Source organism: Patella vulgata, chromosome 1, assembly GCF_932274485.2.
Source record: "Patella vulgata chromosome 1, xgPatVulg1.2, whole genome shotgun sequence".
Classification (NCBI taxonomy): domain Eukaryota; kingdom Metazoa; phylum Mollusca; class Gastropoda; family Patellidae; genus Patella; species Patella vulgata.
Window position 1 is genome coordinate 45,850,988 of NC_065879.2, and position 12,653 is coordinate 45,863,640.

Sequence of the window (12,653 nt, forward strand, 5' to 3'; positions counted from 1 at the left end):
GTGCCATCTGAACTGGTGTATGTTCGTACATTGTAGTATTTAACATCTGAAATGTCCAGTAGTTTTGACTCCTGTAAAATGGGTCCCTAAAAATAATCTCTTTATTATTAATTAAATTTGCCCATTAATATAAATTGTTTGACTAACATATTGGCCCCATCAGCACTAAAGTGAGAAACCCCTATACAAACAAGATTTTCCAAATGTACAAGCATTATGTGATATATCATATAATTGTTACAACAAGCCAACCGTGAGACTGATGTCCACGGCCGAAATCCCAAAATAAATAGATGAAACATATTAAGCATTAACCAATGAAATTGCTTAGCTCTGCTTAGCTTTAGCTCGGAATGTTAATCATTGAACTCAGTCAAGACATTCACCTAATGAACATCTACATCAAGTTTAAACATTCTACCTCAATTAAAAGCAGAGTTGTTATGTTCCAAAGTCTTGACCAATCGAATTGCTTATCGCTCCTTAGCCTAAGCAGAAAAAATTCTCATCATCGAACTTAGTCAAGGTAATGATATAATGAATCTATATCTGGAGTTTCATCACTCTCACTTAATTATAACCAAAGATATCATGCCCCAATGCATCAACCAATCAGATTGCTTATCTCTGCTTACTGTAAGCAGGCAATGTTTATCATCGAACTCCATCAAGGCATTCACCTAATGAACGCCTACAACAAGTATTGACGTAATGAAACTATACACCAAATTTCATCACTCTAACTTAATTAGAACTAAAGTAATGGAGTCCCAAAGCATCAACCAATCAAATTGTTTATCTCTGTTTACTTACCCCAAGCAGAAAATGCTCAGTTTCGAACTTCCTCAAGGCATTGATCTAATAAACACCTACACCAAGTTTGAACATTCTAGCTCAATTAGAAGGAGAATGTTACAGACAGAAGGACAGACACATTTTAATATCTACATGCCTTAATTGGTTGAGACTATAGGGGCCTTTAAAACTTAAAGATACATTATATGTAAGATGCACTAGAGCTCCGGAACCCCTATACAAACAAGATTTTCCATATGTAAAAGCATGGAGTGATATTTCATATAAGTTCTACAATAAGTAAACAATATTTTATATAAATATATGTAAATGAAAAACTATATATACATGCCTTGGTTGAGCTGACAGTTCTCCCTATAATAGTGAAAACAACAGCATCGCTATCGCTGCAATATACATCCACATTCCTGCTTTAATTCATACCGTACTTTTTAAAATAAAGAGTATGAAATATGAAATGGCTGCAATGACTATGATATACTCTTCAAAAAAAAGGGGATATTGAAATGCAAATACCTATACCGGTTGTGATATGATAACTAGTCATGGACACTTGACATGCTTTGAGAGTATGTTTACAGATGAAGAACTTATCGCCCCAACAGAACCACTGAGCTGCGCATGCGACACGCAATAGCGCCATACACGTGGGAGGGGTTGATGAAAACTGCCGCGTGCTGGTTTATTTATCCATGTTTGCTTTCCCATCGGTTTGCATAAGATTTACTGTTTGGCGTATCTTTGCTATGGTGTGTTACGTTTAATTTGATCGGGAGACGTGTTTGTCGATGTCAACCGACAACCGACAACACTACAAGAGGAGTGGGTCAGATTGCCCCAAATCGTGACTGGACGGTTGATTAGGAGCATGCCACGACAAATTGCGAGTGAAATGGGGCCGTCAGATCAGTCGCCCTTATGAACTATTTATGTTCGTGTGTAGGCAATTGGCCTGTTATTAACATACACTGGTTACCTCTAATAAAAACAGCAGTGCATTTCCGCAGTTTTGTATTGTTTCTGAATATCCCCTACTTTTTTTGAAGAGTATATAACAAGAGGCAAGGAACTTGAAGGAAGGCTAGGCGTTTGGTTTGTTTTGCCAAATTTACAGACTAAATATTAACAAAAAAGTGGGTGTGACACCACCCTTAGGGGTTGGGACATGCCCCAAAATAGGTGATATATTCCAATGTTTTTTTAAATCGAAATAAAATTGTGACCTCCATAGGGTCCACAAGCTAAAAAAAACATGATTTTTTGTACAATCAGGGGCCATAATTCAGGAAGTTACGGTCCCATATGCGGGAATATCAAAAGGAACCAAGAACTTAGGGTTATAAACCTGCATTTCAAGTTTCATTAAAATCAGATAACCAGCGGCTGCCAGGCAGGATACGTCCAAATTTTGCAAGAGATGGATAGAGAACAAGCTAAACAAAAAGCGATTTTTGGTACAATCAGGGGCCATAATTCAGGAAGGTACAATCAGATATCGAAAGCAACCAAGATCTTTGGGTTATAAACATGCATTTCAAGTTTCATCAAAATCGGATCAAAATTGTGACCTCTAGAGGGTCCACAACCTTGATACACCTAGTGTTTACACCATTTTTGTCTGATTTTCACGAAATTCGAACTTAACCAACATTACGGTGTAACAGTGATATATTTGAACGTTTGTGTAAATCAGATAATAATTGTGACCTCTAGAGGGACCACAAGCTAAAAACAGGATTTTTCGTACAATCAAGGGCCATAATTCAGGAAGTTACGATCTGATATGCGCATATATTGACAGCAACCAAGATCTTTGGGTTATAAACATGCATTTCAAGTTTCATCAAAATCAAATCAAAATTGGGAGCTCTAGAGGATCCACAACCTAGATATACCAGATGTTTACACTATTTGTGTATGGGGGTGGGCATTTTGTCTGGCAGTTTTGGTCCGATTTTCAAGAAATTTGAACTCAACCAACAATACGGTGTAACGGTGATATATAAGAATGTTTTTTTAAATCAGATAATAATTGTGACCTCTAGAGGGACCACAAGCTAAAAACACGATTTTTCCTACGATCAGGGGCCATAATTCTGTAAGTTACGATTTGATATGCGCGAATATCGAAAGGAACCAAAATCTTTGGATATGCATTTCAAGTTTCATTAAAATTGGGTGAAAATTGTGACCTCTAGAGAGTCCACAACCCTGATATACCATATTTTTACACTATTAGCGTACGAGGGGCGGCCATTTTGTCTGGCAGTTTTGGTCCATTTTTAAAGAAATTCGAATTCAACCATCATTAGGGTGTAACAGTGATATAATCAAACGTTCTTTTAAATTGGATAAAAATTGTTAACTCTAGAGGGACCACAAGTATAAAAAGCAATTTTTCATACAATCAAGGGCCATAATTCAGGAAGTTACGATCCGATATGTGCGAATATCGAAAGGAACCAATACCTTTGTGATATAAACAAAAATTTAAGGTTGCATTAAAATCCGAAAAAAATTGTGGCCTCTAGAGGGTCTACAACCTTGATATACCACATAATACACCATTTGCGTTATACGAGGGGCGGCCATTTTGTCTGTCAGTTTTAGTCCGATTTTCACGAATTTCGAACTCAACCATCATTACGGTGTACCAGTTATATATTCACACGGTTTTTCAATTCAGATAATAATTGTGACCTCCATAATTCAGGGGCCATAATTCAGGAAGTTAAAGTTCGATATGCGCGAATATTGAAAGGAACCGAGATCTTTGGGTTATAAACTTACATTTAAAGTTTCATCAAAATCAGAAAAAAATTGTGACCTCTGTAGAGTCCACAACCTTGATAAATCATATTTTTACGCTATTTGAGTACGAGGGGCGGCCATTTTGTCTGTCAGTTTTGGTCCTATTTTTACGAAATACAAACTCAACCATCCATAGGGTTTAACGGTGATATATTCAAACGTTTTTTTAAATCGGATAAAAATTATGACCTCTATAGGGTCCACAAGCTAAAAATGCGATTTTTCGTACAATCAGAGGCCATAATTCAGGAAGTTACGATCAGACATGCGCGAATATCGAAAGGAACCGAGATGGGTTATAAACTAACATTTCAATTTTCAACAAAATTGGATAAAAATTGTGACCTCTATAAGGTCCACAAGCTAAAAACGTGATTTTTCGTACAATCAGGGGCCATAATCCATGAAGTTACGGTCCGATACATGCCAATATCGAAAGGAATCGAGATCTTAGGGAGATAACCCTATATTTCAAGTTTCGTTGAAATCGGATAAAAATTGTGACCTGTAGACTGTCCACAAACAATTGTGGACGGACGGACAACGGCGACGACAATATACGTCTACATGAAAATGTGGGCGTATAAAAAAGGCCTTAACTCTGGAAGTAATTTACAGGAAATTTTGAAATTTGACAGGCTTTTTCATTTAACTAATTTAAATAATGCAATTTCATAGATCGGATGATAACTTTTGTCATTCAAACGTTCCCAAGGTTCACAAAGTAAAACAAGGACCATAACTCTAGAAATAATTGACAAAAATTGCTGAAATTCAATAGACCTCTGTTTCACAATTTTAAATGATGCATATAAATTTCTTACATATCGGATGATAACTTTCATCAATCGAGCATTAACAAGGTTGAACAAAGTGAAACAAGGGCCATAACTCTAGAAGTAATTATTGTAAATGGCTAAAATTCAATAAGCTTTGTGGTTTCACTAATCTTAATGATGCATATAAATTTCATATAGATCAGATATAATGTTAACGTTTGGCGTTAGAGCTTTTACAAGGTTCAATAAAGTGAAACAAGGGCCATAACTCTAGACATAATAAACGGAAATTGCTGAAATTCAATAGGATTCTTCTTTTTACTAATTTAAATGACACATATAAATTTCATACAGATCAGCAGATAACTTTAGATGTTAGAGCATTCACAAGGAGCAACAAAGTGAAACAAGGGCCATAATTCTAGAAGTAATAAAAAGAAATTGCTGAAATTCAATTTGATTCTTCTTTTTACTATAAATTTAAATGACACATATAAATTTCATACAGATCAGCAGATAACTTAATGTTAGAGCCTTCACAAGGTGCAACAAAGTGAAACAAGGGCCATACATAACTTCAGAAGTAATTAAGGGAAATTGCTGAAATTCAATAGGCTTCTTCGCTTCACTAATTCAAATGATGAAGATAAATTTCACAAAGTTCGAATGAGAACTTTTGGCGTTAGAGCGTTCACAAGTTTCAATAAAGTGAAACAAGGGCCATAACACTAGACGTAATAAACGGAAATTGCTGAAATTCAATAGGCTTCTTTGTTTCTCTAATTTAAATAATGAATATAAATTTCACAAAGATCGAATGATAACTTTTGGCGTAAGAGCGTTCACAAGGTTTAATAAAGTGGAACAAGGGCTATAACTCTAGACATAATAAACGGAAATTGCTGAAATTCAATAGGCTTCTTTGTTTCACTAATTTAAATAATGCATATACATTTCACACAGATTGGATGATAACTTTTGGCGTTGAAGCAACAATGTGAAACAAGGGCCGTAACTCTAAGACGTAATAAACAGAAATTATTGAAATTAAATAGGCTTCTTCATCTCACTAATGTCAACAACATATACCAATTTTAAAACAATCGGATCATAAAAGAAATTGTGGACAACGGACGGAGGGTTTCTAACGCTATTTTGTTGCGTAAATATGATGAACAAATGTCAACACAACATGCATCCCACAAGTTAACAAAAAGAAATAAACTATATATATTTTAACTAACCAGATACAACCACTAACATTCAATATGGAGTGCTCACATAATATTCCTCCAAATATATATGTAACTCAACTGATTAGAAATTACATTATAATAAGAATTCAAACCAATGGCTGCAGTGCCAGGCAGGATACGCCCACATTTTGCAAGAGATGGATAGAGCACAAGCTAAAAACGCGATTTTTCATACAATCAGGGGCAATAATTCAGGAAGTTACGATCCAATATGCGTAAATAGAGGGACCACAAGATAAAAACAATATTTTTCGTACAATCAGGGGCAATAATTCAGAAAGTTATGATCCGATATGCGTAAATATCGAAAGGAACCAAGATCTTTGGGTTATAAACATGCATTTCAAGTTTCACTAAAATCAGATAAAAATTGTGACCTCTAGGGTGTCCACAATCAGGGGTCATAATCCAGGAAGTTATGGTCCGATATATGCCAATATCGAAAGGAAACAAGATCTTTGGGAGTCTGGGAGATAGACCTATATTTTATGTTTCGTCAAAATAGCTTGATAACGTTGAAAGAATACTCTACGAAACGTCGCCTTAAATACACTAGTAGCTGTTTTCCATAAGTATGTGTTTTGTTGTTACTCTCTCCAGTTACTAAATGCCATTTAAAGAACAAGAATAAAAATTGTGACCTGTAGAATATCCACAAACAAATTGTGGACGGACAGGGGCGACGACAATATACGCCCACATGAAAATATAGGCGTATAAAAATTGAATGTAATTGTATATCAGTATATATTTTATTACCATACATTTATATGTGCCTTTTGACCCATTTTCGCCTATTTTAATGTTAAAAAAAGTACAGCTATAGTATATGCCCTTTAATTTACAATGTCAACCACTATCTGGGCTGTTGCCTGGGAATCTCTTCACGAATTGTACATAAGGATTCCTTATGTCAAAAAGTATCTTTTTGCAACTAAATATATATTCTTCTTGGAAGTTGTAATATGTTTTCCAGTCAATTGTTACATGTACATGTATATATTTAGGACTAAACTGTTAAACTCATTACTTATATTCTATGGTTATTTTTATAATAAAGATTGATGGAAATAAAAGATAAAAGTTAAATTATATTTCAACTCTTTTTTGAATTGTAATATGATTGTGAAAAAATACAGATGTTATTTTAAACCTATAATAAAACACAAGAAAACACATTCTTTATCATAGTCTGAAGTGTTTGAGACATTCCCTTGCAGGTGACAGGGGAGAGTAGGAACAAAACTGCACTCTTTTTATCAATTTTTTTAATCTTTGGAGGCTCAAAGATTTTTTGAAAACAATGATTCCCCTGTAATCACCTTATTATTATACATCAAATTGAAAGCTTAATTATTCACCTTTCATAAGACAAAGACGTACATGTAGATGTACCACATAGTGCACCTTTCCTATGACTGGTATGTTGAAAGTTTAGTGCAAAACAATACCACCTACATGGACATATGTACAACTTGTAAAGGTAAATAATAAACCTGTTTTCTAACAATAAGGTGTCCCCGTGAGTGTGACAGAATCTGTGTGGATATAAAACCGCTTCGGACAAATACAATGTACATGTACATGTATGGTTTTATCATTGACTATTCTCTGCTTGTGAATATTCATCAAACAGGCTATTGAAAGAGCCGCACATTTTAGACTGTATTTATCATAGCTTATTTAGTTTTGTGTGCGTATTTATAGCTTTTTTTAACGTTAATAACTTTTTTTACACATTTAAATAAAACAAAAAGAAACCCTGCCAAAATCCATTCCATTTCCACATAAGTCTAGCAGTATGTAAGACAATCCACAAGTCTAGAAATATGGCACCTGTCACATGTCAAGCACGAATTCAGACTTTGTCAGGCATAATCTCTCGGGGTGTCTGTCATTTTAGCCAAAACAGAAAGTTCAAAATGTTAGGTACTAGTTCAGTAATGTGTGCCATTTTGTCAGTAATTGAAACCATGCCAAATTTACAAGTACTACATGTACAGTATGGGAATTTCAGTATAGAACATTTAAACACTGTGATATTTCAACAATATGCAATTTAAAAATTCAGAACTTCAATCCATGTCTTCCTTAACACAATGAATGAACAATTACGAGTTTATAATCCTTGTTTGATTATAAAGTCACATTTAAGTTTTAATCTTGAGTATCCATTGGGTAAATCAAGAACTGGTCAACATCGGTATTATCAGACATCAGAGAATTAGCTTCTTGTTGCCGTGACAACATTGCATCTCCCTTCTGTTGACCTGACAGCATTACATCACCCTGCTGTTGACCTGACAACATTACATCTCCTGTCTGTTGACCTGACAACATAACATCTTGCTGACCTGACAACATAGCATCTTGTTGTCCTGGCAACATACCAGCCACTGTATTGGATCCTGTTGGTTGGACAGCAAGATTTTGGGATTGTTGACCCTGCAGAGCTGTTTGACTTTGGAATTGTTGACCCTTTGATAATGCAAGTTGTTGAGTTATGGCCTGTAACTCATCCTGTTGCCGCTGTATGGCGAGTTGTAACATATCAGATTTCTCTAATAACTGTTCATGTAGGTTACGCTGTGCCGGGGAGAAAAAAGTTTCTGTTCTAGGACTGGGCCGAACAGCTGATGAGAAATGCTGACTTGACTGACTTTCATCAGCTATTCTTTTCTGAGCTGAGGGCATTAGATTTGAAGTGCTGTAACTCGTTGATGGTGCAGACATATTGTTAGATGCAGATGCCTGCCAGGAACGAGGCTGCGTAGGTTGAAATATTTGACGTTGTATTTGCAGTTGTTTGCCCGATTCTGCTTGTTGGCGCATGTAATGCTGTAACAAGTTACCCAGTTGATTGGAGACTAATTTATGTAGGGGAAAGGAATCATTGTTGTTAGTAGAGTGTGGCTGTTGGACCAAGTCAGTTTCCCCCGAAATGGCTGTTGATTGTTCCACATTTGGTACATCTACAGTTCCCAGATGTCCACTTGAAGTAACAGAACATGTTGGTGAACTAGAACTAATGTTGATCTGTTCATCGACTTGGTTACCTGCTACCCATGTGTTATCTTCATTATAACCTGAATCTGAACACAACTCTGATTTAACATCTGCATAACTGACAACTATGTTATTACAAACAATAAATTCTGGTTTGGAATTCCACTGATTGTAAGTGATATAGTAACTGCTTCTGATCCAAATCCACTGTTGACCTTTGGTGAGAAAACGATAACAACATGATGAGCCTTCCCCTGCTTTTAGCAACTGTTCGTGGCATTCCGTTATTTTTTCTAAATCATCTGAATGATAATATTCATAGCCTGATGTGCCCAGAACTTCAAAGGGAAGATAACCAATAATCGGAGAAGCTCTATGATCTAAATAAAGAAATTTCCATTCCATAGACAATCTGGAAGTAAATTCTCTTGTCGAGTCATCTGTAATGAGCACTTCCCGCAAGATCTGAGCTGTTTGAAGTTGAACAACACAGCAAAAAGTATTTATCTCTTGTGTCGAATAAAATGAAGGTTCTTCTCCACTTGTTGTTTCTACATCAGGACTTAATTTATGGGAACTGCCAGTAAAAGTAACATACTCATATAGAAATGGTGCTGTCGGGTCTAAGGATCCACGCTTCAGGTGACAGCTGAATGTAACTTGATTGCTTGGATTGTTAAAATAAGGAATTCCACCACCCACAGTTTGCACTTTATGTGATGTCAATAATGCATGTAATTGCACCCTTTCTCTTTCAAACAGAATGTTATACAATGACTGATTTAACAATTCTTGTGATGAATAACCAAGTAATGATGTCACACTTTCTGAGACATACAAAATTTTACCTTGTTGATCAAACACCATCACAAAGCTATCCAGAGCTTCCAACATCAACTGTGAGAATTCATCATTAGAGAGAAAAGATGGCTTCCAATCTTCGGTAATTTCGTGAGCTTGTGATTGAGCAGATATTTCTTGATGATTTTTCAGGAATGAAATGGTCTGTTTTAACACTGTTGATTTATCCACCTTTTTCTTTTTATTAGAAGATATCATAGCACTAAGTTCATTAATTAACAAATTAAACTGATCACGTCTTTTTTTCTCACTCTGATTTCTGGTTTTCCTTTTAGATGAGCTTCCTCGGACAGAATCCCCGTCAAAGTCATCATAACTGGCTAAACTCTCCGACCCCGACATGGCAGAAGAATCTAAAGCGTCTGAAGTTTCCCTGTCCCTATTTTCCGAAGGAGGATTAAGTAGTACTCTTCGCTTAGTTCCACTCATTTTAGAAAAACATATTTTTTTTTCACTTACTGGGAAACGTGACAATGGAATTAAATAGTCTATAGTTAGTAGTTAATCTGGATGTATTTCATGTCGTGATCGCTGATCGTGACAATGCGTTTAGGTTAGGTGGTCGCCATTGAATATAATGAGAGTATTTTTACTCTTTATTCTCAAGATATATGCATCCTGACACCTGTCTCTGGCTGACTACTCATCCTTTCCACAGAGACTCGAATTTTACTGGCACTGGCAGACTTGGCTTACGGTATTACCCTTGGTTAACACAGAAACGTTCCACTCGGCAGATTCCGGTACCCTATTAGATGCGTAGAATCTGTCGAGGTTTGCCGAATGAGAAACGTTCCTCACTAGTCTCGGTCACCCAGAACCTCCTAGTCTTAGTGTCTTCCGTACGTAACTAACGTACGAAAATTAATTGGTGGCTAGCTTTTTTTTTCGCACGTATACAGTGAATGGCCATTTTGCTCAGTAATCCCAGCCAGAATTTGGCTATTTTCTAAATTTGCGTTAAAGTTTAAAATATTTGTTTTAGAACTGAAACACATTAACTATTTAGTCAATCCCAACGCTAAAAACATCAACAGAATTGATTGTGTATGTCTGACATAGACCCGACCGACGCACAAAATAGTGCAATATGGCGGCCTCTATGAACAACCCTCGCAGACGCTGTCATTGAAGACAACGTCAATTCTATGAGTTGTAGATGTTATTTTTGTGAAAAAATCATTGGAAGAAGAGAGAACATGTTGGGACTGTACGAATTATATAGTCTATATGGGTGCAACGGACACAATGCTGAAGATAAACCTATTGTTTACAATGTTGGCCTCATGACCCATTGACGCCAATGTCATGACCTGTGATTGTCGATCACGTGATATGGATATCATGGCTACTGACTGTGTCTGAGATACTTCTCCGCAGGTAGCGTGTCTCAGATATTCAGAATGAGTGTCTTCAACAGACGGATAGTCTTGGTAACCCAGAACCTCATCGTCTTCAACATACGGAGGGGGTTGATGCTATATCGTATCTAGCGAAATACCAAAAAGGGGAGGAGCTACCAATAGCTAGCTGAGCAGAAATTCTAACGTATTTTGTAGGCGGGAATTAAAAAGCATACCACGTCTTGACATGATCGGCGAAATGGCGATAGTACTTGCCAAAAGACAAGTCGGACAAGATGCCCACTTAACATTGATGGTTAGATTTACGTAAAGTTTACGTCATTATGGTTAGATTTTGGTTAGCGTCCGATAATGGTAAAATTCTTTGGTTAAATTTACGTTACTTTTACGTCATAATGGTTATGGTTACTTTTACGTCAGAAAATGACGTAAATGTAACGTAAACTTTATGACGGATTACTAACCAATTTTTTTCCCTTTGAATACTTCTTGATTAAATAACATTACAAGTGTGTGCACATTCTAACAATTGATATATAGTCGGAATTCAGACATAATAATTATATATGTATTATTGGTTATAATTCTAACGTTAATCTAACGTAAATTTTACATCAGGTTTCTAACCGTTAGTTTATGGTTAGTTTTCTGACGTAAATCTAACGTTAGTTTTCTGACGTAAATCTAACGTTAGTTTTCTGACGTAAATCTAACGTTAGTTTTCTGACGTAAATCTAACGTTAGTTTTCTAACATAAACCTGATATTAGTTGTAAAACGTAAAACAAATGTCAGTTTAATGTCATGATACTAACAATTAAGGGCCTGACAAGACAGCTGTCTAGTCATTAAAATGGGACAAAAATGGGTAAGACCCTGGCTCGCTAGCCTGGAGGTCTGGTGTTCGATCCCTGCATTGGCCGAGAAAGTTCATCCAGATTTCCGGCGTTTTTTCCCCTTGTCAGTGATGCAGGACGAAGAGCCTGACAAGGACAGCTGTCTAGTTGTTCAGATGGGATAAAAAAAAAAACGAGGTCCCGTGTACACATTGGCATGCATGTAAAAGATCCCTTGACAGTTGGAATTCGATATAAGAGTAGGCCGTAGTGCCACTGTCGGGGCAAAATTCCCCTCATAACACACTGTATGGTGTATGGCCATCTTCATTAGCCCAGTTCGGAGCAGAACAGTTGGACGTTAAACCCCATTTCATTTCATTACATTTTATATCCATTTCTAAGTGGGGGATCACGTGGCTAAGTGGGTAAGACGCTAGCTCGCTAGCCTGGAGGTCGGGTGTTCGATCCCTGCATTGGCCGAGAAAGTTCATCCAGATTTTCCAGCGTGGTTCTCCCTTGTCAGTGATGCAGGACAGAGGGGCTGACAAGGAAAGCTGTCTAGTCGTTCGGATGGGACGAAAAACCGAGGTCCCGTGTACACATTGGCGTGCACGTAAAAGATCCCTTGGCAGTTGGAATTCGATATAAGAGTAGGCCTTAGTGCCGCTGTCCGGGCAAAATTTCCCTCATAGCACACTGTATGGCGTATGCCTGTCTTCATTAGCCCAGGTTAGGAGCAGAAAAGTAGGACGTTAAACTCCATTTCATTTCATTTCATTTCATTTCTAAGTGCCCAAGAATAGAGATCTAGCTCCTTTAATAGTTGCGAACTGTAGGTGACACACAAAGAGAAAACGAATGAATGAATGATCTACTCTCATTTCAAATTCCAAATGTCAAGGGTTCTTTTACGTGCACACCC

The 12,653-nt window shown here is 36.7% G+C and overlaps 1 protein-coding gene across 1 annotated transcript; it reads right to left on the reverse strand.

Annotated features, from left to right (window-relative positions):
- Positions 1-83: 83 nt before the first annotated feature.
- LOC126832707 (neuronal PAS domain-containing protein 2) lies at positions 84-10,353 on the reverse strand. The gene has a single exon (XM_050563577.2). It carries the CDS (start codon positions 9,956-9,958, stop codon positions 7,820-7,822), a length of 2,139 nt encoding a protein of 712 aa, XP_050419534.1. The 5' UTR covers positions 9,959-10,353; the 3' UTR covers positions 84-7,819.
- Positions 10,354-12,653: the final 2,300 nt, after the last annotated feature.

Coding starts and splice junctions, on each gene's coding strand:
- LOC126832707 (XM_050563577.2), bottom strand. CDS start 9,958: ATGAGTGGAACTAAGCGAAGAGTACTACTTAATCCTCCTTCGGAAAAT.